The 26,356-nt window shown below is 36.6% G+C and overlaps 1 protein-coding gene across 3 annotated transcripts in view; it reads right to left on the bottom strand.

Moving 5' to 3' along the window:
• LOC129739720 (forkhead box protein J3) overlaps positions 1–26,356 on the bottom strand; it is a 103,137-nt gene that overhangs the window by 3,358 nt on the left and 73,423 nt on the right. Inside the window, exon 1 of one of the 3 annotated variants that reach the window (XM_055731228.1) lies at positions 21–161. The exons of the other annotated variants lie outside the window; for them this stretch is intronic. Within the exon in view, the coding sequence (XP_055587203.1) occupies positions 21–146 (126 nt within the window). The 5' untranslated portion in view covers positions 147–161. Of the gene's footprint in view, positions 1–20; positions 162–26,356 lie in introns of those variants that run through there. 3 annotated transcript variants of the gene reach the window in all.

Raw genomic sequence — 26,356 nt, forward strand, 5'->3', positions numbered from 1 at the left:
TGCCGGTTACCACTACTAACAGCTGTGCCAGCAGCCCATCTCGATACGAATGGGGTGGGTGATAATGTTGGAAATGTACAGTCCCGAAGCACCGATGAACGATTTTGTTGTTGCTGCTGCTGGGTGTATTCCCCCTTTTTGAGCATAAAGTCGGTACACCCGAGGACGAAGGATGGCGGAGTCGAAACGCAATGTTAGAACGAGAAGGAATTGTAGCTGCCTCTGGTATGAGGAAGAAAGGAAGAACAAGATGGATGGATTGGAAGGCCACCACCAGAGTGCGCGCCTTCCTGGTTTCGGGATCGTCGAGAGTTTCTGCACTTGGGTCGTGTGTTGGGCAAACATAATATTCGAAAAATAAGTGGAGGGAACAACGAAAAAGTACAGTCCCGCCAAAACGTTACTCTGCGGGCGCTGAACACTGATGGACTCTGTTTAGCCTTTTTGTTCTCTTTCACCGAAGAAGGCCGCCGGATGGATGAATACTGTGCTGGAAAGAACCTTCTTTGGCCGTGCTTTTGAGCATATCTCTGAATGCTCACTATCCATGTTGATGGAACATATTTTCAATGTGGACGGAAGGTTCGCTGCCACCCAAAAACCCCACTAAACAGGCAGTGCGACAGACGACTCGAAAAAAAGGAAACCCGCCACAAACTTAGCACAAAAACAGTCTGACATGCGAGAGAGTGTTGCAAAAGGCGCGAAATTGGAAATAATGTACCTACATATTATTTACATTTTTAGTCTTCTATGAAGGTTCCGAATAAGGAATAGTAGATTGGCTAGTTTCTACGATTTGCCGGCAGAGGTGTCTTCGACAAAAGTAGATGACCTGCCGGCCCAGAGTCCATCTACCTTCTATTAGCCTAAACATCACTACTTTAAATGAGGGGTCGTATACATTTTGCTTTCAAGTATCCAAAAACAATCTGGAGTTCATTGGTCTTTCTTGGCGCAACTATACGATCGGACTTTATGAGTTGGCGATTTTATGTTTAAACTCGTTTTTGTTCCCCTGAATGGCTTTGTCTTTTGCTAAGGAATACGAACAATGATGGTGGGCAGTTGTTTGCAACCGTATGTGTTTTTTTTTGTATAAAGTTTTGAGTTAGATCGGATTTCTTTTACAAAGGAAAATTAAAAATAAAGTTATTCTGGCATCATAAGCTGTCTTTTTTCCTTTTGACTTCCATTTCTTTAGACACACATGTTAAAAGTATTTTATTAATTATGAAAAAGATGCATAAAATAAATATGGTGTTTGCCAAACCAACATGAAAAAACTTCAAAAACCCGAATACGTAGTTTTTTTGTTATGTTTAGATGCATTTAGCACTTTTTTCGTTTTTTTTTATAATGTTATTTTTTGTAATATTCCCTTTTATGTCATTCTTCAACATTTTTTAGTTGTTTTCTGTCGTTTTTAGTCTATTGTGTGTATTTGTGTTTTAGCTATATGATATTTTCATCTTTTTTGAATACTTTGTTTTTTTTTTTAATTTTAAGTACATAACAACATACCAACATGGATTTTGTCTAAATTATATTGGACTTGTTAGTCCGAATACTATAAAGTAAGGTAACATTATTCAAAAAAATCGTTTGATACAAGTTCCCAAATCAGATGTTGCCAAAATCAAACGGGGTCTGCAGTGTTCTTTGTTCAAATTTTCTTCTAACGATAGATCAACCACTGATCGATCACACTGACATGACACTTAGAATACAAATCCGATCATTTCCTGTTCAATTTTGCCACCTGTCTCGGTATTGCGAATCTTGCAAAATATGACGAAAAATTCCCCGCAGGAACAATTTACCTGTTTAGCCCGAACACTGTGATTACTACAAGAATCACATAAAATCGAACAGATGTAACGTGAAAAATTCCGCAGAAATAATTCCTTAAAAATTTTGCGTGTAAGGATAGTGAACTGGGTTGCCACACGGAAAATAATAAAAAGGTAAAATTTACCGAGATAAAAAGGTAAATGCTTGTGAAACCCAAAAAGGTAACTTAAGGTGAAATTCACCTCAAAACATGGTAAAGTTTAGCTGAATCGAGCAACATAAAGGATATAATTCATATAAAAAAAAGGTAAATCCAAAAAAGGTACTTTCTACCTCTTCGAAGAAAAGCTTGCCTCGTAGCGAGGAGAAGTTAACCTGGATGAAGCTAAACAAAACGGTACAATTCATCTCGAAAAAAAGTAACTGTCATTCAAAAACAAGTTTTGCTTCGTGCCAAATAAGTGAAAATCGGAGTTTTCTTAGATATCATTTGAGGCCCTTGGAGCCAAAGTGAATAAAAGGTTATTTCTCGAAAACAAGCTTTTGAATTTCCCTTATTCTTTTCGAGAATTTGTATTTTTCAATCAAATGTAAAAGTATGTGAAAAAAATTCTAAAAATCCTTAAAAATCTTCAAATATAGTTTGAAATGTGAAGAATCGACCATTTTGTCACTTCTACCCCTTTGGCTCCGAGAGCCTCATTTAGTTGATCATTTAGGTTCTCGTCATAATACTTTGCTTTTGTTTCAGATCGGCCCACAGAGCTTCGAGTTGCATTCCAAGTCATCCTTCAGAAATAATATAAGGTAAAAGTTCCTATTTTATTTATCTCAGTTAAATATCAAAATAAAAAAAAGGTAAAATTTACCGAGAAAGATGGGTGGAAAAAATCACCTCGCTTCTCGATAAATTTTACCTATTTTTTTATTTTCAGTGCAGGAACTCTGATTTGTCATGAAAACACGGACTTTTGACCATTCGTCCAGATATTTAACAGACACAGATTTTGCCCTGCCCTGATTATTTCTCATAGTACACAGATTTTACAAACTTTCAAAATCGGATGTAGAAATCGTTATAAATGTATCGAATCAGATTCATTAGTCCACTGGAAATCCCGCCTGATTGCATCAGTATTTCGCCGATCATTTATTGAAACTTATTTTTTTAGTTGAATCGGCAATTACGTGTGGTAGGGGAGAATGGGGATACTTGATCCTCTTTTCTTATTCTCATCATATCTTTTTTTGGGAATATTTAGTAACTCGCCCTCTTTTGCATTTTTTGACAGCGTGTAATTTCAAGTTTATATGCTCCAAAAGTACGAACGGTACATGAACTCGTACTAGAACTAGAAGCATTTTCGTGAGACAAAAAAATTGTGATATTTTTTAAGTGGAAACTTGATCCATAAATCAGGGTGCCCTGACCCTAGGCAAAAATCTAGCAAAATCCAAAGATAAAAGGTCCGTTGAATATTTATTGCCATATTAGATCTTATTTAACAGTTTGTAAGTATCAGACAAAGAGAGTTCTAAAATTTGTCTACTACCCTAGAGTCATTGCATACTTCTGGCGCATTTTTTTAGTCTTAAGATAAATACAGTATTTTGAGTTTTTCAACAGATTACATTAGTTATTACATTAGTTGTTGGACAAAATTTTGCTGCATTTTGTCCCGGTTTTCCAGCAATAAAGATAGCGTAGACCAGCAAACTCAATTGCTGGAAAAACAGAAATCTTCAAACAGATTTTCTAGAAACTTACAAATATTCGTTTTTTTTTCTTTTCAGAAATGTTGCCTTTTTATTCATATTTCCTAAAGGCAAATTTTTCCCATGTTTTGGTATAAATATTAATTGGTTTATTAATGAATATAAATCAAAACTTAAGTTGCACAAAAAAGCTCTTCCTAAATCTTTCAGTGACTGATGATTAGTCTGTAAAATAAAAAACATATTGTCAGTTTTCTTGTCGAATTCATGCTAAACAATCTTTTTACCGAATGATTCGCTTTAAGAGTTTTTTTTTTCTATTGGACAACATCAAACTTCGAGCTCTTACTTTTGGTACCAAATTTGGGGTTTTCGGTTGTGCACAGACATACACAGACTATTTCTCCAAATTGCCCTGATTTTTATCTTAAACACCTGGCATCTTCCCTGATACTGGACTCTGGATCAGTAGATATACCTACACACAAACAGAACACATTTGTCGAAAAAAATCAACTAAACCCAAGCAACCAAAAGTCCGGATAACACTCCTCTATCAGGTTTAATCAGCTTAATCGAGTATGCTAATACAACTTCTTTTCAGCTCAATTTTTAAGTAGTTAAACGAACTTTAAAGTTGAAAAAAAGTTCGCATAAATCGCCAAACAACTTCTAACCAGCTTCAAAATCCACTTTATAGCAGCATAAAAAATCGAAAAAATTACTCTTCCGCTCCTTCAATTGCCTTTTCAAGTCTGCTATTTTGATTCATATTAATCAACTATATTTGTTACTAACTCACATTACATTTAAAAAACATGTTCTTACCAAGCCTCGAACCCAAGCTCACCGCTTGAAAGTTGAGATCCATACTTGTTGCCCTATATGAACATCATGAGTAGGCAACGATTTTACTCGATGTGATGATTTTCTTTAAAACGACTTTCAGGTTCTTTATTTCTACTTAATTCCCACTTTCAAGCTGTTAAAAAGTTCTTCCGGAACTTAATGTGCACTTCATATAGTTGTTTCCCAAGTAACGATGTGTTTATTTATGCAAACACGTGTTGAAGTTCGAAAAAAGTAGATTTTAGCCTTTAAATCTACTTCAAAGTTTCTATAATACGAAGTTGCTTTTGAACGCCCGTTGGGACTAATTAAAAACTTTCAAGTTTACAAAATAGTACAACAGAAACTTTTTACGAACTATTGAGCTGTACAAAAAGACTTGCAACCCTTTGATAGCTACTTGATTTTGAAAAAAATGAGAAGTACGTAACAAGTAGATTGTTTTTCTTCATACAAACTTTAAAGTTCCCAAAAAGTAGAAACAGAAACCAAAACAGTACTTTAAAGTATTTTTTGAGTATTGGCTGACCTTGATAAAGAATGAAGTTCCATGGACCTCGAAAAAGCATTTTGAACAGCAAAAAAGTTCCACAGAACTTTTGTACAGCTATATATGAACTTATTAGTTCGTTCCTTAAGTGATATTCGAACTTTTGGTTGCTTGGGAAGGTACTAGTTTCCTCAAAATACTAGAAATTAATCCATCTTCGCGATTGTTCCCCCGGAAGGTTAGACATAAGCAAAAATCATTTAAAAAAATATTTTTCTTAGAATTTAAAAAAATGTCAATTTACAAACTTTTTTGTTGAAAAGAACAGTTTATGATTCCAAGAAGGCCAAATACTTAGATTGATGTTTCCATTTTAATTCTTTAATCTTTTTCGTTTTCCGTTTATTTACCTTCATTATCTCAATTAAATGAAAAGTAAAAAGGGAGAAAAAAAACCATAAAACTATATTTTATTTTGAATCAATTTAAGTTTTGGAAATAATTTTTGTCGAAAAGAATAGCTACTGACTCCAAGAAGACCAAAAACACAAATTGATGTTAACATTTTTATTACTTATCTTACTGCTTATATTTTTTTTTATCTGAGAAATTTATATTATTTATATAATTTTATCCTTTTTATGCGAAACGACTTTTATGCCAAATGTCTATTATGTCAACGGGCCACGGGCATTATGCCAAATGATGTTATGAAAAACGACGTTATTTTACCAAATGACTTTATGCCAAACGGCGCAGTAGCCAAATAAAGACGTGTTCACAGACAAAAAAAAAGAATATCGGAGGGCATTCCTACTTAGCCATATTCTTCCGTGAATTTAGTTTTGAGAAATATTCCTTACACTAACTTTTTGCCATTTCTACTGCTGCAGAAATAATAATGTCACATGTTTACGAATGAAACTGGAAGATGAACTTTTTTGGTGCAAAACAAGTCTCGACCAGTGGTGGGGGAGGATGTGATTTTTTTTTCGCTAATAGTATTGTATGCATCAAAACACGTTTCCATTTCCCCTCATTTCATTCGTTTCCAGCTCAGCGCGCTGCGTGCTGAACGAACACGTTCCACCCGAAACGTAAACAAACAAGACCTTTGATACGGCGGCATCGAGAATCAACTCCCCAACACGGCTCCAACTCATCCTGTTTCATTCCGAATTCATTCTAGTGGATAGGAACGGTGGTGGGCGGTTGGCGGTTGGGTTGGGACAGCGAACCAGATCCGATAGCTTTAGGCGCGAAAGCTGAACCCACAGCAGTTCGAAGAAATTGGCGGGAAATAATAAGACAAATTTCTTCACTGCTGCAGCAGCCCCCTCCCCCCCTCGCTCCACGGTTTGGTTCGTTTTGGTTCAGAATCTTTCTTGGGATTGTTGTTTGTGAAGAAAGTTGACTGCCCTGGAGCCGAAATTACGCAACGGGCTGCTGCGAGCCCCATTTGTGACGAAGGATGACAGCAGGAAATACGAATTCGTTTCGGCGCGATAATTGCTGACCCCATTGAAGTGGCGTTATCTGTTGCAAAAAAAAATTGCAACTAAACATACGATTGTTTTAAACGGAAATAAAAAGAAAGAAACAAAGGTTCAAACAATTGGAACTTTTTCAAGATAGGCTTGAATTGTATTGAACTGAAGTGAAATATTAGTTGCTTTTTTGGTTTGACAAAAAGAACGTGTGAATCGGATAATATTATCAAGTTCCGGAGATTCTTTCCGATGATGGTTCTGTATTTTGGAAACATTCAAATGCAGTGAAATTTATGTGTCATGAAAACCAATAAATATGTATGTTCTCGTAATTTTTTTTTATTATTATTTCAGAAAAGAGCAACCAGAACGTTTTGTAACATTCCGAAATTTCACCTAAAAACCACTGAACTGAATGATATTGATGACCTGAGCAAACATTTGAAATACACTTCGCCGCTCACTTGAAATTCACTTGACCGGTAGCGATTTTCACTTGACGGTCACTAATATAATTCACAAGAATTTACGTATGGGCAAAATTCATATTTTCAGTGTGGTAACACGATTTATGCTGGTTAGGGTGGCAGCCAAATGGGTCATATCGAATTTCGAAAACCGACCATATATATTTTGTAGATTGGCCCAAAAACTGACCTCTGCCAAATTCCAGCTCAATCGGACTAGATTTAGAGGTGCCTAAAAGCGCTCAAAGTTTGGTTTTTCTTACCCTAAAAAATAACCTAAGAGGGACCAAAGGAAATCGGGAAGAAACGTCAAATGCATAAAACGTCGAGATCTGGTACTATTTCAAAAAACATTCAACTTTGCAGCCTAAATTTTTTTTAAGACAACTGTTTTTTCGTAGCTGTCTTCAGAGAGAAGGTTTGGAATTACGTCATATAAGAAAACTAAGAAAACCAAGTTTAAGTGTAGGAATCATGCTAGCATATATTATAATAAAGATGTAAATCAAGATTTCACTGGAAATAAAATAAGAAAACCAAGTTTAAGTGTAGGAATTATGCTAGCATATATTATAATAAAGATGTAAATCAAGATTTCACTGGAAATAAAATGTAAATTTGACATATTGAGTTCAGACCCCAACCTATAAGATGTGAAATCTGAAATTCAAGTCTTTTTGGTTGAATCCGGCTTTCTTCAGTAGAATAATCGACTGATGTGCCTAAAAGTTAGAGCCAGAAAAACGAATTTTATAGGTTAGTAAGACCAAATTATGTCGAATTTTAATTAAAATTTGAGCGAAATAACCATAGAATTAAGCAAATGATATAGGATTTGAATTCAGGAACACGACTCTATGTTTGAGCAACTTTGCTGTAGACCCATTCCGTACTTAACTTCGCCTTAAAACCTGAGGCAGGTTTTGTATGAAAGTCAATGTCTTCATCGTAGAAATAGAATGATCAATAAATCTCTTTGATAAAAATAAAATGTTTAGCAAACGGCTATTTCTGAAGAAAAAATGCAATTATCTCGCGTAACGCTTTTATAATTCATAAACGTCAAAAGCTTTTAAAGTGATTTCGATCAGATATAAAATAGATCGTTTTTTTCATTCATGTAACCTATAGTATCACCTCGCATGCGTATCTCGCGATGGAGAAGAAATAGATGGTGCAAATTATATTTAGTTTTTCCGGATTTCCCCATCCAACGGTCGAGTGCCAAGCTGGAACTAATTTGTCGGTCTAGCGATTCCGCTTGCAAACATAAAGAATATGCACATTGGAATAATTTCAGCAACCGCTGCTAATTGGTGTTCATGAGAATTGGAAAGGTTTTGAATTTTAGAACAACTTAGACGGATCGATGAATAATGTTTTCCCTTATTGATTGATTTTTCAAACGGTAGAATGTTTGCAGACGAACCCAAATAGCATTTTGAAATAATTCTTCTAAGGAGCATAATTTCGGAAAATATCGCCAATCTAATCAATGCAGCATCCCACACACTTCAATTTGCGCGCCAAAATTGTCTGACCCAGACAAAAACGATAAACCGCTACTCGTCTCGTTGTCGATGACCTCCCTTCTTTTAGCCTCTTGTGCCATCCTTTCGGGAGCGTCCTTGATCGTTGAAATAGAGTTTTAACTCATCTGACTGACTTTTCAAAACGTCGTAGCTACTTTTTTTGTTTTGGATATTTTCGAACAAAATTTTGTGGAATGCTTTAATTTAGATATGCGTCCTTCTTTTCCAAAACCTAGCTGTTGTCGATGTTAATCGTTGTGATCCCCCCCCCCCCCCCCCCCTTCGAACACTTAACGATAATGTGGACCGTAGAACACAACCATGCCGGCCGGTAAATTACTTCGGTTTATCATCAGACACCAGACCCCACTAAACGTATATAGAAGAAAAAAAACAGAGAGAATGCGCGCAAAAATAAGTGAAAGCGAATGAACTCCCCAAAATCAGGACGTTATTATTCAACCGTGCGGCCAATGAACCACCCGAAAAAGGTCAACCAATGCCGTTCTAGCCGGGCGTCCTCTTTGGGACGTATCGAGGCAGGATCTTTGGGGCAAAGTAGACAGTACATACTGGGTTTGTTTAAAAAAAACAACGAACACAAACACGTACAGGATCTCAATTAAACTTGATGTTTCCTCGAAGAGATTCCTTTTTCTTAACACTAGCTAAGTTATATTTTTCAACCTAAATTATTTGAAAAAGATTAGATAGGAATTTTATATCAACCAATAAAAAACAGTAAGATTGAAAGAAAATGAGAGAAAAAGGATGCCTTTAGAAAGAAACGACATGCAGTTATTTCGTAATTAATAAAAATCATTTCAACAACTAAAAGGTACACAGCAAAAAAAATTGTAACGTTGGACGATGTAATTTATGATGATGTTAGCAAACCTATGTATTTTTATTGATTTCGGTTGAAATATTACATCTGAATGATGTACACAATCCGAACGCGTCATGTTGTGTAATATTCCAACTTGCTATGTAGTATTACATCAAGTAGTCAGTGTTTATTCCAATTGACATTTTCAATAGTTTTCGTGTCGGAAAGTTCGAAACGGATTGTGGAGCTCAGGAGGATTTGTTCTGTTGGTAAGTCATATCAATTTTGATAATACATCTAAGCAAAACTATTGGTAATAATTTCTTAACATAAATTCGCTCTTTTAGGAGTTTTGGCCATCGTTAATCAGTGATACAAAAGAGTTCCGGTGAAAAGAAAATAAAAACAGTTGTATTTGAGGTGAGTATTCTGCGTACAATTTTTTATACTCCCTGTAAACTTTTTCATTCAATGTTTACAGAAATGGATTGTTAACGTTTGGAAATGCGAAAGTGTATGACAAATTGCCTTCAAAGGGACAGATAAAACGGATACGGAACCTTGCCAATCAGTGTTTTTTTCGCGTGTAAATGTCTGGCTGAAGGTCGAATGCCCCCTTTCCAGTTTCCTTTTAAAGTAAGGATATGATTTCAACAGGATTACCAAAGGTCCACCGACGCACAAGTGATTGAATCCATTTTAATGCTTCCATCCTTCATTTGTTAGTTTGTCATATTATTCATGGAATAAAATTATCTCTTTAGTTTTTAATGGTTTGATTTACTCTGATAAAATTTTCTGAACCCATCCTACATACATACATAAGTAGAGGCCTAAATTATGAATCTTCAATTTGAATTGTCGAATTATTTTAACATATCAGAAATTATTCAAATTTTAAAAATGATGATGGTTAGTGATTTTATCACGAGATGTATTTTATCTCTGTGCTTGATCATGTCTACTGCGTTACATATATTCAGTGTATTTTTCTACATCCAAAACGTGCAGTTACTTGGTACATCAAAACAATGTAATATTAGACACCTTTAGCGACTCGAGTTATGTGCACGTTTTTGATGTAATATCGCAACACTTTTTTTGCTGTGTAGCCAAATATATTAAATTTAGACAGTTGAAAGCAAATTGTTCAAATACAACCAACGCTTCCAATAGAGAATATGACCTATTGCTCTGTTGGTTTGATGCGTTTTTACTTGTTTACAACGACAATGGTTGGTCGACTCCTCTTAAACAACAAAGAGCCGAGAGAGAGCAGCACTGTTTTCATTTCGGCTTCCGAGTACAATCCTCTTTCGCTGATCGTGCTCCACTCGTTATCCGAGTTTAGACGAGCTGTAAGCGACTCGTACCGTACAGCAAGTGTGAGAGCTCTCGCATCTGAGTGAGAGAAAGAGAATTCAAGCCAAAAGTACCCTAGTGTATCAGTCATACAACTCAGTGTAAATGAAGAAAAAATATTTTGACTCCCACCACACAACGTACTAAAAATTTACAACAATTTCTTCCTCACTGTCAGCGTTGCCACATTTAAATCTTTACTCTCATTAGAAAAAAAATATTTAAAAATCTGTACCGGAATGTGTACCAACAACCAAATTTTGTTTGACTGTTGATAGCAATTCGATTATAATTAAGATGTTTTTTGAAAATCATGACAATTCAGGATATTTTGTAGACCCTTTTTAAAAAATCAGGACAGTTCAAGAGTTTTCGAAAAGTCAGGACGGTGGTCTCTCGAAAATCAGGACAAATCCTGAAAAATCAGGACACCTGGCACCTTATGAGTACAAAAAAACGGTGTTAGCTCTCATATTTCCCCTCAACACAATGCACAACAGATTTTTCCGGAAAAGGGAATTCTCTCCATCAGTGTATGTGAATGCTCTCGCTCACCCAGATTATGTGTTGAATTAAAAAAAAACGAACACTGTGCACATGTATAAAGGATCTCAGTGAAATTTTTTGTATCTTACATCTTTCAAGGATATGATGGCTAGCATCCGCATGGGTGTTGTATGCTGTGAGGTGACTACCCTCTTAAGTATTAATGCTAATCCAACGGTGTACAGAAAAAACTGGTGCCATTAATGATGAATCAATGGCTATTTACATTATGAATTAGGTTTCTGGCTGTTTTGAATATTGAGTCCAGCAAACATGAAATCGTATCACAAATGATAACTTAAGTCGTTTACAATGGTGTTGCGAATCAAAATTCCAACTGCATAATAAAAAGATCGTATAGAATGTCGTCTGAAGTCAGGTTAAATCGGATAAGATAGAAAGTCTGCCATGTTTGTAAATTTTGAAATAATTTTTGCCCCCGCGCGGGGTTCAAGTGAGAAAATGTTCGCTCTGTAACCAGCAGTGCATCCAGTTGGCCAAAAATTAGATGAGAATTGAGTAATATCGCACCCTTGCATTCTTCCGATAGGTACGAATAAGATGTCGGATAACGCCCAATTGGTGAAGTTTCCGTCGCTTTAGAAAGAAATGAAATTTATGTATCTATTTATAATGCCTCTACTTTGGTAGGTAAATGCTGTTTTTTCAACTTTCATAAGATCATTTTATAATATGTATATGAAACGTATATCAAAACATCATAGGAATATAGCTTCAACAATGTTTACTGGGCGATGTCCGTTCAGCCCGAAGATCCTCCGGTTGGCACTGAAGGATATGTACTGTGATTCCAGAAAGTGAATAATGCGCAAACTCCTGAATGTTCAGAATTTGCTTCAGTGTGGAAGCACCGTCACAGCGAAGGAATCTAACGTCTAGCCAAATTGAAAGACAGTAGTTGTCAAGGATTTCACTTTCAATGTTCACTGTTTGTGATTCCGGTTCCTGTTCGATGGCAATACACATGCAATTTCTAAACAATGTTAGCTACCTACTGGAAGGGATTCCATCAGTGTTAGTAGCTACTTCTTTTCGACGCGCCGATTTTCCATTCTTTTCCCAGGCGCGCTCCTTTCGCTAGAGGATAAATTTTCCGTGTCACAATCCGATGGTACGTTTTTCCCTCCTAAGATCGGTGGAGTGTGGGGGCCACTGAACTGTCTTATACCAGACGTCTCAGAACACACATTCAACGTGTCGGGGTGAAAGTCCTTTTTATCGGAACTGTACTTCTGTTCCCGTCTGGAGATCCACAGAACCACGTGGTTGTCTGGGACTGCTTTCAGCTTGATTCTTGCTTGATATTTTGGGCTTTTTCCGGTGGCTCCAAGCCTCACAACAACCGGAAAAGGCAGGCTTCGGCCGGATGGAGCCCACAGTAGGTAAATGTAAAATTTAAACTTCTTTCCAACCGGGGCGGTGCTACCAGGAGATCGAACCAAACTTTTGGCGAAACGAAAGCGAAAGTCTAGCATTTCATCTCAATATACTCTCTCCCGCCCACCTTGGATAGGAGGTAAAAAATCGATAATTTGATTCTCATTTTTCTCCAGAATAGGCGCAATGACGCTTTACTGCCTCTACATGCAAAGTATCACTTTCGACCGGATGTTGCTGATGTGAATGAAAAAAAAATCATTCGGAAGCTAGATTGGAGATTTTTCCGATTTTCTAAATCCTGCAAATACACCTACTTCCGGAAGTAGCTTGAAGAATTGCAAAAAAAAAAACGATCCCATACAAACCGGAACGAAAGCTAGTTTCCTTACTTCCGGAAAGTATCAGGCTACCATAGCCCTGTGCGGGTGTTGGTGTGAAAGCAACCAAACAGCGCAAGTAGTCGCCAGGAATCGTTCACAGCCCACGTAGCCTGTTCCAAAAGCTTTTCTGATATCCTTCAAACTCTTCTCAGGTAGGGAAAACTCTCACTCGAAATTTTTACGTAATTTACGAGCAGTCGCTTCACCAGTGTATTTAAATGTAGGAGCAATGTCCTGGTCCCTGGTGTTTGGCGATTCAAAATATACCAAAAAGAAAAGTGCTATGAAGAACGCGAGGGTTGTATGGATTGAGTTCCACCTGCCGGCTTGCTGCGCCGCTTGCGTACACATTATCATAAAATTTTGGAAGGAAGTGTTAACCAACAAAATACTCTAGCAGCTAACCAGAGGGGAGCCACGTTGAGGAGGTATACTTTTAATCATCGCGTCCGTTCGATGGTGGTGAACCGGGAAAACGCTGCACGGCTCAGTTCAGGCAGGTGGACGGAGGCTTTCGACGAGTGCGTCGAATTGGTTGTTTTGCTGATTTAATGAGACCGGCATTACTTGTCAAAAGTACCCTATGTTTTGAGCATTTTAAGCGCCTAGGATAAGTATCGGATAAATTTTGGTTGGAAAGTCTGTTTATGTTCATTGGAAAACAGGAAAAGTGACGTTACGACCACAGGGAAAAAATATTCCATATTTCCAAGTGGATATTAGATGCATCGGTAAATGTTTTAATCAATTTGCTTCTTATCAGTTCTAAGGAAAAATTCGAAACATTTTCCAAAAGTGTTCCACCATTGCCACCAATTTTCTCAGCAATACATTAAAACAGATTCGAAATACCTTTCAGGTATAATTGAATTATGTTGAAACGCTTCTAGAGATCACAAGAACTGTAAATTCACCTTTAGGTCGAGGACAAAGTGAGCGCGAAGCGACCTGCGTATCGAAAACCCGTTTATTACCATTTTGTTTTTGGTATGCATCATATAATTAACCAAGGGATTGCTTAGAAAACCAAAAAATTGTTTAATGCCACGAAAGCAACGCATAGAAAAATCAAACATTTTTATTTATTTCAGAGTGCCATGAAATTTTTTTCAGAGTAGAAGTCAAATTTTGCTGTCCGACGACTTCTTTAAATCCAAAATGGCGGCTTCCAATTAACTTCAAAATGCTGTTAATAATTGAAAATCGCAGTAATCACCCACAATATACATAGGTATTGAGTGAAAAGGGTTAAGAAAGTAAATGAAAAATGATTGTTTGACAAAAATTTAACAAAAAATGTTAAAAATCTGAACCACTGAAAACAATATTGAAAAGTATGACCAATGCACAGTGGTCCAAAAACGAAATTTAGCTGGAAAAAATTATTATTATTAGCGTCTTCCCCTTAAGTTTGATGCATTTAATGTCTTAGACAAACTTTTACAACAACTAAAGGCGGTAATTTTGACTGGAAAAAAATTAGAGTGATTCATAAGAGAGAGGCCTACATTATTCTACAACAGTGGTTTTCAAAGTGGTCCCTACCGCCCCCTTGGGGGCGTTGTGAGTTTCCAGGGGAGGGCGGTGAGCTCAGTTTTGAAATTTGGGGGGCGTTGGAAGGGCTCAGGGGGGCGGTGAGGTTGTAATTCATATTTTCACGAATCACGAAACAAAGAAGATTTGAAAACGATTAAATCCCATGCAAAAAAAATTAAATTACGTTACAGAACTAAACATCAGATTCAAGACTAAAATATCAATAATTTCACAGAGCTCCATGAAAATTTTTGTTCCAGTATCTCAATTTTTTTTTCTAAAAATGTATCTAAAAGATTTTTTTATATTGTCACAGATTTTGTATACCCTCTACATGTTGATGTGGTTTTGTAAGATTATTTTGGGTTATATTAAAAAAGATTAATTTTGGATGGCAAGGCTTCATAATTTTTCAAATGTATTTTCTTAAAAAAAAACTAATAAAATCTGTGTAAAAGGTGTGATCTGTGATTTAGTGATAGCTTTTTGGAAAGAAAAATTCAAAGAATTTGTTTAGGCAAGGTTATAGAATTTTAACTTTAAGTTTTCAGCCAAAAGGATATAAGTGAATCAAAGCTAATTTCGAGAAAACGCGCTTTTAAGTTTGTATGTCTGGTAATTTTTCATACATTTTTCGAAAACTTGCATTTTTCTTTCGGACGAAATAGTTTGTAAATAAAATTCTAAAATTCTGAAAAATCACGAAATATAGTTTAAAAAATGAAGAATCGTTTTAAATAATGAAATTAAAATGGACCATTTTACACTAATAATACCCTACCTAGCCCTTTGGCCTTTTGAGGGCTTCATATAGATTTGACTGAATTTTGTGTTAATTCTTACAACAATAAAAAGCCAAAAGCTAATGGTTTTTCAACGATCCAGATTATCATTATTTTAAGATTTTCTAAAAATTTTCTCAGGGGGGCGTTGAGCTCAAAAATTTTGAAAAAAGGGGCGTTGAGTGAAAAAAGTTTGAAAACCACTGTTCTACAATATCATGAACTTTGTCGAAGACACCACACATCTATCTCTTGAACTGAAAGTTTTATAACAATTTGTTTTCATGAGGTTAGGGTGGTCCTATAAAAATCAGTATTTCTTGAAATCTTTACATGGTGATATTTTATCTAAATTATTCATTCGGCAACATTTTAGATAATTATAATACGCATGTTTTGTTGAAAACGGATTACCAAATTTGTGGCATATGTGTTGAAAAATGAATCTTTTAGAGCTTCAATAACTCCAAATGGAGCAAGTTGAATGCATTTGAATGTTCATGTTAGAATGTTTGCAATATAAAAAAACTGGAGATATATTTTTTTATTAATGCGTTTAATCTGGTATGGTAAAATTCTTATTCAAAATCGTCAAAATCTTTATACAAATATGGAGAATTTGTACATTTGTTTTTCAAGAACTCATAAATTACTGGACCCATTGATGTGAAATTCGGCATGGAGTAGTTTTTTGAGTAGAAAAGTATATCTGTGGAGTTTTAAGTCGGTCGCACTCAAGGGAGGGAGCGACTCCCATACAAAATAATCGTAAAATACTATAAAAAAGCGTTCAGATAATTTTTAATACAAAAAGGCTTCTCCAATCAAAGAAAAGGAGGGTTCCCCTCTCCCCAGTATAAAGAAAACACGATACTATCCTTATCAGGAAACACACTAACACACTATGACAAAAATATGTCAAACGAAAAAGAAACAAATGACAGAATTTTGAAAAAAAAATACCACAAATGTAGTAAAAGAAATTATACCAAAAATATGACAATTATTACTAAATTATGACAAAAATATGAAAAAACAAATTCACAAAAATGACAAATGTGATTAAAATATGACAAAATTTTGACAAATATGACCAAAACCAAAAAAATATGATCAAAATTAGACAATCAAATGTCAAAAACCTGACAGAACTAAAATTAGGACAAATATTTGATAAAAATTTACAAATATGACATAATAATACAAAAAAAAATACGATCAAATTACAAAAATCGGACAAACATATGATTCTATGGAAAAATTATGACAATGGTGGTAAAAATATGGCAAAAGTTTAACATTAAAAAAACAAAAATGTGATAAATGTGCTAGAATATGACAAAATTCTGACAAAACTATGACAAAAATTTGACTAAATTATGAAAAATGGGATAATTAATTATAACAAAATACTGACAAAAATATGTCAAAAGTATGACAAATGTGATAAAAATATGATGAAAAAATCACAAAATGAAGACAAAACTATGGGCTTGTGATATACGTAGCTCAGTTGGTAAATCCGACGATGAGGCGATGTCCGTGAGTTCGGATTAAAGAATTACAAAAGTTAAAGACAAAACTATGAAAAAATTTTGACCATCAAATAAAAAAAAATCTGGTTCCGAAATTTCATTCATTGCCCACTCTTCTCATACGTGAAATTTGTTTACATCCCATGACTGATCATATTTTCTTGGGTATAGTGATCCAAAATAAATTTCGCCGTCAACGTGAATGAATGAAAATTTTCATGCCTGGACAGAACTATTTATGACAAAAATACGACCAATGAAAAAAATGACAAAATTATGACAAAAATTGACAATGAAGTGACAAAAATCTGACAGAACTATAACAAAGATTCGTCAATCTTTTGTCATAATTTAGCTATTTGTTATAGTTTTATCAGATTTTTGTCATATTCAAGTCATTAATGTCATATTCTTATCACAATTGTAATATTTTTCTCATAGTATTGTCAAATTTTTGTCATTTTATTGCCAAATTTTGTCTTTTTGTCATTTTTTAATTAGCTATCATAATTATCATATTTTTATCAAATATTTTATCAAAAATAATGTTGTCAAATTTTTATCAAACTTTCTTTTTTCGATTTTTTTATTGTTGTAATTTTTTAGTCTATATGTTGTCAATTTTTTTTTGATAGTTCTGTCAGATTTTTTTGTTTCATTTTATTGTAAAATTTCTGCCATCTGTCATATTTTTATTAATTTTTTTATGTTTCGGTCCTGGCTTTGTCATTTTACTGTCAAATTTATCAAATTTTGTCCATGTTTTTCTCAAGTTTTTGTCATATTTTTATCACGTTTTTCATATTTCTCTCATATTTTTGTCGAGTTTCGTTTTTTTGTCATAATATTGTCATATTTTTGCCATATTTTTCATAATTTTGTTACACTTTTGTTTTAGTTTTGTTAGATTTTTTTCATGCGACTTTCCGATGACTTTTTTTTGGTTCTTCAGATTACTGAAAACAGCAATTAACAGCTTTGGAAGCGATTCATTGAGTCCGCGAGTCATTGAGTACGCGTTGCGCTAATTCAGGAATCAACAAAATCATCTCAAATTTTACAGTGATGCTTGGTGACCCAAAAGGCATCGGAATATGGGAGCAAAATGTCGATTTTTGCAGCGCTATTATACCCATATTGTGAGTATTTCATACGATTTTCAATCATTTAAAGCATATTGAAGTTAGGCGGAAGCCGCCATCTTGGATTCCAAAACGGCGTCAAAAATCTATTTTACGACGTCCTCACAAGGTCCTGTATTCAAAAATGATGGAGTTATTAAACATTGAAATCGGATACATCCAGATGGCGCACCATGTACATATTTTGGTGTATAAAGCATTTGAAAGTGAGTTTAAACGTAAACAAAACCAATTTAGCCGAGTCCAGTAGCTAAACAGTTTGGTTCAAGAAATTCGCTAGTTAAAAGGCGCTGTCGTCTGCGGAAATCCATTATTAACAGGTTATATAGCCTGTATAGAATGCTGAGTGTGAATATTTAGACTGACAATTGGACTTGCCAGGGAATTTTGGAGACATCTGAAGTATTAAACAAATAACAAAAATTGAAATAGCCGGTCAAACTTATGTGTCCGTTTTACCTGACCTAGGGGTGTCCGTCTTACCCTTCCAAGCATTTTTTTTTATTCAAAACGCTTGTTGCTCCAGCCTGTTGTCAAAAATCCGAAATTTTCTCCCTTGTCAATAAGAACCCCAATAAATTGTCCACCTTCGAAAACTGTTGAATATTGAAAGTGTTCGTTTTATCCAACTTTTTCCTACAATTTCTCGGTTGACGATTTTTTTAAATTAACAAAGTAAGTTCAATCATGTCTCTGGGAGATTCATCCAGCAGAACAGAATTTTTGAACTGATGATTGCTAAAATAGACCACTTTAAGGTTGATTTTAAAGGTTTAGCTGACAGATAGTAGTTTGAAGTAACTTGTGTAGAAGATTGTTTAGGTTTTTAAAGCCAATTTTCGAACAAGTCGTTGTCCTACATGCATTGAATGTGTTTATATGCCGCCGTGTTTTGAACTCCAACCGTGGCCTAGAGAATAATGTTTGAGCCTTCTAAGCCAGCGGCCTAGAGATCGAATCTCGGTCACGGCACACATATTTAGTAATCTTTCTGTGGGCTGGTGGTTTTAGCAGTTAAGTTTGTAAGACGCTAGTCATCATATCCATGAAAGATGTACGCCTTAGTGTTAGGTTAAAATTTGATCTCCTCAAAGGAATACAAAGTTTCACTGAGATCCTATATAGGTGTGTATGTTTTAAAAAGTTTCAACCAATGAATGGAATAAAAGAAACTGCTAACACACGTGTACTGGGTAATATTCAAAGAAATCGTGTCGAACAGTGTAAAACCGCTTCGAATACTTCCCATTGGAAGAAGGAAATCACGTCTAGGTGGAAAATCCTCCCTTGTCTTCTCCACGCCGGCAGGAGCCCCTGTTCTGCACAACATCACGGAAATGTATCTACACTACACTTGACCAAACGTTCCTCGAGCGTCTGTTTATGATTTATTGGAGAGCACGCGGCACGGCATCTACACAGCTTCGAGCTAGCTAATGTAGCCGCCAATGACGACCACGAGAGTGTTGTTAGGGCGAAATCGAAAATTTTCCGGCTTTTCCTCCGTCAAGCCGTTTGTTGGTTTGGTTGGTTTCTTGGCAAGCAGTTCCAAACACGTGCATTGATATTTTTAGGGTTCATGGATCTGTGGTGTTCCATGATATCGATTCAGATTGGCTCGTTCGAGACGAAGGAAGGTTGGAAAATTTAAATTTTCGATTCGTTTTCTGACGTCTTGATTCTAATTGGTTTTCAAATCAAATTGCATTTAAAAATATTTGGTATGACAGCTCTTCTTACTCAACAGAACTCCTAGTTTATAAAAATAAAATCGGATTCCGAAATCTCGGAACAAAAATATTCATTTTCGTATGCATAATTGTACCATGTTCTCACATTCATAATGAAGAAAAAAGATTCCGTCAACCGGCAAGTTTCACTTGATCGCTCCAGTGCACCGGCCATAGTGTTTTACCGCACAAAGTGAAGTTAGTTAGTTGATTCACTCACAGATAAACAGACGTACTAGGCCGTTTACTTGAACGCCTTCACTATGTTACGCAGAGAGGAAGATATCCACACCAATGTTACAGAGCAGACGATCCAATGGTTTCTGGTCCAGATCCCCTAATTGTTTTGGGAACCTCCAATTTCGACGTCGTCAGACGGGAAAGAGAACTAAATTGGCTGCGGGAGAAAACAGGAACAAAAAAAAAATTCGAAGGAAATTGAACAGAGGTGTTACAACTTGTTCTAGTACGTTGTCTGTCGTATCGCTCGGAGACTCTTATTAACATCGAAAGCATCGACTTAAAACAAGGGAGAAACGAAACTTTAACAAGGAGATAGACAACTTTGACTGTAGAGCATCGGGAAAGGGGGATTTTTCAGTTCACATATTTTACGATGCATACGTTCATTCACATGGGAACCTCCCCCTGCCCTGTGCGCGTTCTCCAACTGGAATCAACCGAGCATGAATGAAGTGATTTGGAAGAAGACAAAACTCACAACCTGCTTTTCAACAAGAAATTTATTGCTTTCGGAAAAGAGTAGTAAAAATGGTGAGGCTATTTTTTTTGTGGGTGAGAATCGAAAGTTTCGAATATTAAACGTAGAGTGATCAGTTCGGTTTATGATTTGTTATTGCAATCGCAATTTTGATTAAAAAAGAAAAAAAAAACTCTTTGAAAAATTTCTCACAAGTCACAGTCTTAAATGGTTAATCCTTCAATCCACAGTCAATGGCGAAGGACTTTTAAAGACAATAATGGAAGTATTTACAGCATAGAAGGAATGGAAGAAAAAAACGGCTCAAAAACAATACGCATTTCCGTCTATAATCCTATTTTCCATGGTTTGTTTAGTTTTGTGCTTTCTTTTCAAATTTGAAAGGATGGCAAGGTATCATTCGGATTTCAATCGAAAGAAAGGAAAACAACAAAAAGAGCAACAAAAGCATTGAGGGGTTTAAAACATTATTTATCCCTAGGCGATAATTAGCATCTACTCCGGTACCTTCCAAGTTGCTAATAGATACGGCTTTCGTCCCTTTTCACGGGTAGCTTCTCAGAATGTGGGCGGTAGTAGTGAAAAGGAAATGGGTCCACGATCGAAACAGTCTTATCGTTTAAATAGGAGTTTCAGTTACCGAGTTATAGCTATCCTTATTTTTGATAAATGCTTTACGTGGCTTGTGATATAGCTCAGTTGGCAAGTCAGTTGCTTCCTGAGTCGATGTCCGTGAGTTCGGATTAGTTTTTGGCTTTCTTACAGAAAGGCATAGGGAACGGTCAGTTGGGGATATCATTAATTAAGGGTCCAAGACCCCACTTTATAGGTACCAATCGACTCAGCTCGACGAGTTACGATGATGTCCGGGAATTTGTATGTTCCATAAAAACGTTCTTAACACATTAACTCCTATTCTAGGTTTCACGATTTTGATGAATTCAGTATCAAAAAATTGCATTTTTTTTCCTGTAGGACCTATCTCAAAACCAAAAAAAAACAAAATTGTTTAAAATTTTTCTATTCCATAGAACATATCATGCTTACGTTGGCTCCAAAAAAGGTAGCCATTTGCTCAGCAGCAGTAGCCAGCAATCGCTAAATTAATTACAAAGGCGATCAAAAATTTGACAAAAATTTCATAAAACAGCAGAGAATCGATCCCACGCCATCTAGCATGAGAGTTTAGGAGGTTAACCCCTTGACCACTAGTGAGCGTCGAGATATGAGGCTCTCAAACTTTAACAGTTTGAATTATTTGGATTATAAATGAACTCGTTGAATATAAGTTCGTTTATCCTCCAAAAAACGTACTGGGCACCTTTTTTTATATTGAGTTTAGTAATTTTTGCTATCGATTTTCTTTAATCATAATCTTTTTTATAGATTAATAATAAATAATTCAGAAATAAGGAATCCATTATTGTGTCATTTATTTCCAAAGATAATTGACACTCTGTAAGAAAGCCTCCAATCCACTGATAAGTGTATTAAATCGGGTTTTTTAATAAATGTCCGCGAACTGCAACGTTGATATAAAGTCGCGAATGCAACAAAGATGGTAAGATGAACAATAAATACATATTAAAATACACCTTTGGACGTATTGTTTGCCTAAAAGCAATAGCTAATCAGAACACTTGGCAAAATTCTGTCATTACATGGAGATTTTAGAGATGTTGTTTCTAAAAAATGGATAGTTGGTATATGCAAAAAAAACCGTTTCAAGTTGATTTTGTCTATTTGCATGGCAGATATGAAATTGGTGATTCTCACGGTTTCGAACCTGCGAAGAAATCTTCGATCCATCCCGTCATCCGGACTTGCTGCCGATCACCGCAGAACCAAAACTTAGTGTTTTTAAGTGTCAATTCGCAATTGCAAACAACCGAATCGATAATTGCTAATGATGGTAAACACCAAGGGATTGAAATCAAGAGAGGATTATTTGCATTTGGAGTGGTAATGATCAAAATTCCACAACTGCTTTACAAATTGCAACAAAATTTGCAACAATTAGCACATTTTCACTCTCTCTCTCTGAGCACTGGTCCCTCATTTGAACTCAAATCTTCTTATTTTCTCTTACAAATTGCCACAAATTACCACAAATTAAATCATTAGTTGCACAATTTGTGTGAACGTTGACGAATTTTCTCCCTTCATTTCGATTCCCTGGTAAACACAGTACAAATGTTTACATTTCACACGGCTAAGCGAAACTACTCAAGTTAGATTCGCAGTAACGCAATAGTGTTACCAGATATTCTGGGTAGAAGTATCAGAATACTCATTGAGGAATGAGTACTTTCTCGGTTGGGGAATATGAGAAGTGGAAAGTGAGAAATAGCTATCGCTTATGTAATGTGTAGTTATTTAGGGACTTGACGAAAAAACTTGAATACGGATAACTTTATTCCATCTCTGAAACCTGCGTTTTCAACAGGTTGTGAGTCCAGATACGTCTGGGAAATTTGGAGTACGAGTTAGTGGGAGGGGTACTCTCAATACTTGCGGTTAGCAAATTCATCACCGACCAGCGCAGAAGGACCAGCCAGCAGCCAGAGGACCATAACAGAGAGCCTGTCAGTAACCTGCGAACCGCAAGCGCTGAGATCAGCCAGCGAGATGTCCCAGAAGTTACCGCCAGAGTCCAAGGTTCGCAAATCGAGAAGGTTACTCTCGATGCTATAACGCGCCAGGCAGCGGTAAGCAGACGTGAGCTCACGTCAGACAGCCGGAAAGAATTACAGAGTTACGCAGAGGTCGATAGGTCCAGCTGGAGCAACACCCCTGATTAGTTGGATGGAGCTGATAGTCGTGCTTTGTTCTCTTGCTTTGCTTGTGCGTTGTGGTCAGCAGGCCTTTGCTGATCTTAGCATGGCTGACCACTAGCGCAGAGGCTATGAGCTCTAGGTCAGCCAGAAGGCGCAACTGGAGATCGTCGTCGGGAAGTCGGGTTCCGAGAGGGTTACTCTTGATGCCGTCACGAGCAACGCCGCTGTTAGCAACGTGAGTTTATTTCCGACGGCCGGGAGGAGGACTCTCAGGATAGGCAACCAGGATTGACCAGGTCCGAATGCTCCAGATGGACGATTAGCCCGGATCGACGATCGGAAAACGGTGCTTATCGAGAGGGTTACTCTCATGATGTGGAGCTACGTTGCAGCCAGAAATCGTTAGCTGATCTAAGCCTGCAGTACGATATTTCTGGAGGAGGTGTTTAAAGCTACGTTTAGTTGCCAGCAACTTCAGCAACGCCTCAGAGCCAGATCGGACGCATGTTGCTGAACGTTGCCCTCCGGCATTTTGGAGCGCTGAAGCAACAGAACGAAAAGCCGTAAACCTGCACTGCAAGTCGAGAAAATTATTATCGTGCTTTGTAAGTAGTTGCGCTGCGTTTAGCTGTTTCGCGAGAGGTGGCGCTAATAGCTAAAATATGTTACTTTTCTGGGGTTACCAGAAATCTACATGCAAGAAACACTATTCGTTCGCATGCCGAAGTCATCAGCCACCGGAATCAACGATAAATTCGATTCGTTATAGATTCTGGTGCCAGTCAGCAAATTATGCGAGGCCAGAGGGACTATGAGAGTAGCGATGACGATGACGATGAAGTCAATATTTCGTTAATCTTGACCGGTTCTGAGACGCAGTCAGTAAATAAGCTTCTCAGAGCTACGTGGTTAACGTAGTTGCTGATATTGATAAGGAGCTACATCAAATCATCAGAAAGCTGAAGCGCCGGGAAAAATAAGGTTTCTGGAAGTCCAAAAAGAAAGTGGGTGCCGGAACCCGGGAGAGGAACGATACTCGGGCTGGATGAAGCTCAGTGGAGTAGCGATGGTCTGGTTAACACCAAGCAGCCGTTCAACGATTTGATCGGTTGTTTTCAGTCATCTCGTGGCCGAATATCCGTGCTGTGGTTAGCGCACTAAACAATTACTAGGCCAGAAAGACTGAGAGCCACTGGCCTGGCCTGAAGCGTATTCTGCGATACCTTCGACGTATGACCAATATACCGTATACCGCAGAAACGCGAACACGAAGCTGAAACCGAAGCCTATGCAGTGAAGGAAGGTTTGTGGTTAGCTAACTTCCTGGGTGAATTGGATGTGGTTAAAACTACTTTCACACTGATGGAGGACAACATTCTTTGTATCCTGGAGGAGACCCGGTCCCACGGAAGGATGAAACATCTGGACTTTAAGTATGTGTTTATCAGAGAGATCATAAGAAGAATTCAGCTATCTTTGCGTCATATCTCTACTGACGACCAGCCAGCGGATGCGTTCCGGAAGGCATTACCGATGGCGAGGTATACTATGCTGTTTAGCGTTCTCAATTTGCGAATTCAGGAGAGGTGTTGAGACTTACGTTTTCGGATCCTTTTGGTGAAAAACGTTTTTACCCGGATTATCCCGTGCAGCAGAGGAAATCTGCTTCTGCACCAGCAAACGTGACCAAAACAGTTTCTTTTGGTTGTTCTTCTTTGGTCAATTCGCTATCGAAAAACAATGGAGTGATGATTGCTAATGACAGGTGATGATGATAAACACGGAACATCATTACACTGTTAAGCCGAACTACTAAAGTTAGGTTCGTGATCATACAGAAGCGCTGCCAGATATGTTGAGTAGATCCCTCAGAATATTAACACAGGAATGAGTAGTGATCATCTCATTTAATCATTCAGAAATGAGTACTTTACCGGATAGGGAATATGATAAGTGGAGAGTGCGACAATAGCAATCGCTACAGAATAGTGTAGTTATGTAATGACTAGACTAACGAAACATGAATGAAGTTGACTCTATTCCATTACTGAAACCTTCGTTTTCAACAGAAATAAATAAGCATATTATACCCTAACGTTGCCAGATTGCCCGGTTTTACCCGAATTTGCCCGAATATTCAACATAAAATTTGGGAATTGCCCGGATTTTGTCCCGGTTTATTCTCAGTCTCATTCTCAAATCAAATTTAAAAAAAATTGTTTTGAAACCTTTTTTTTAATTTACGCGTCCAAAACAAATTTTTTTGAGCAACTTTCATAAAAATAGTCATGAATGGTTTTTTGAAAGCCTAAAATACGATTCAAAATCTGCAGATAAATTTTGATGAAAAAATTTTGTTTTTCAACTTTTCTTGATTTTTGATGAGTAATTCCTAGATTTTGACCAAATTTGCCTGAATATTGTCCGGATTTTGGTCGACACTTTTGAAATCAGATGCCCAGATTTTGCCAGAATTCAACATAAAATAGCCCAGATAGGCAACCTTATTATACCCATAAATTCCGCCAAATCTTGATTTACAGTGCAAAAGTTAGCGTAAACCTAAGCCCTTGGCACGATCGATCCCATTTCAGGCACATATAAATTACTGATTGACATTGAGATTAACATAACACGCAATATGCCACCTTTCCTTTAAATTTATCGCCGGAAAAAATCAACATTTTAAGACTATAAAAAATTCCGCGGGAGTTTTGGAGACATTCCAGTTGATATTGGTCATAAAAAGCATGATTGTAACCGAATTCTTTTGCCATGAACTTCTTCGGATGCGACCTCATCTCAACAATCCCTTACTATACCACTAATTTCGAGTAAATTTTTTTTAATTTTTCATACAATATTTCGAAAAACAACACGTGCAAAAGGTATACAAAGTATAGTTTTTAAATATAAAACGAAAATCCAAATAAAGATGAAAAAATGGAGGGAAAATCATGGCCTTCGGTTTCCATCCGCAACTCGATCGTTTTTATTCATCTCTGTTACTACAGCAGTCGCAAAGTGGAAATCGTAAGAAAAACAGAACAAAAGTGCCTCGAAGAACGTCGTAAATAACAGAGAGAAAAAACGCTGAAGAAAGAACCGAGTAAGGAAAAAAAATTACCTCGAAAACAAACAAAACCGGTTTAGTTACAATTCTTTTCCCCTGGTCGTCGTCGTTGCCCGAACAATCATTCTGGACGGACCTGGCCCGAGAAACTTATCTTCGACGCGCATCTCCCACCAAAGAACAACCACAAGACCAACCAAGTCA

The sequence above is a fragment of the Uranotaenia lowii genome, chromosome 1 (assembly GCF_029784155.1).
Source record: "Uranotaenia lowii strain MFRU-FL chromosome 1, ASM2978415v1, whole genome shotgun sequence".
In the NCBI taxonomy this organism is placed as follows: Eukaryota; Metazoa; Arthropoda; class Insecta; order Diptera; family Culicidae; genus Uranotaenia; species Uranotaenia lowii.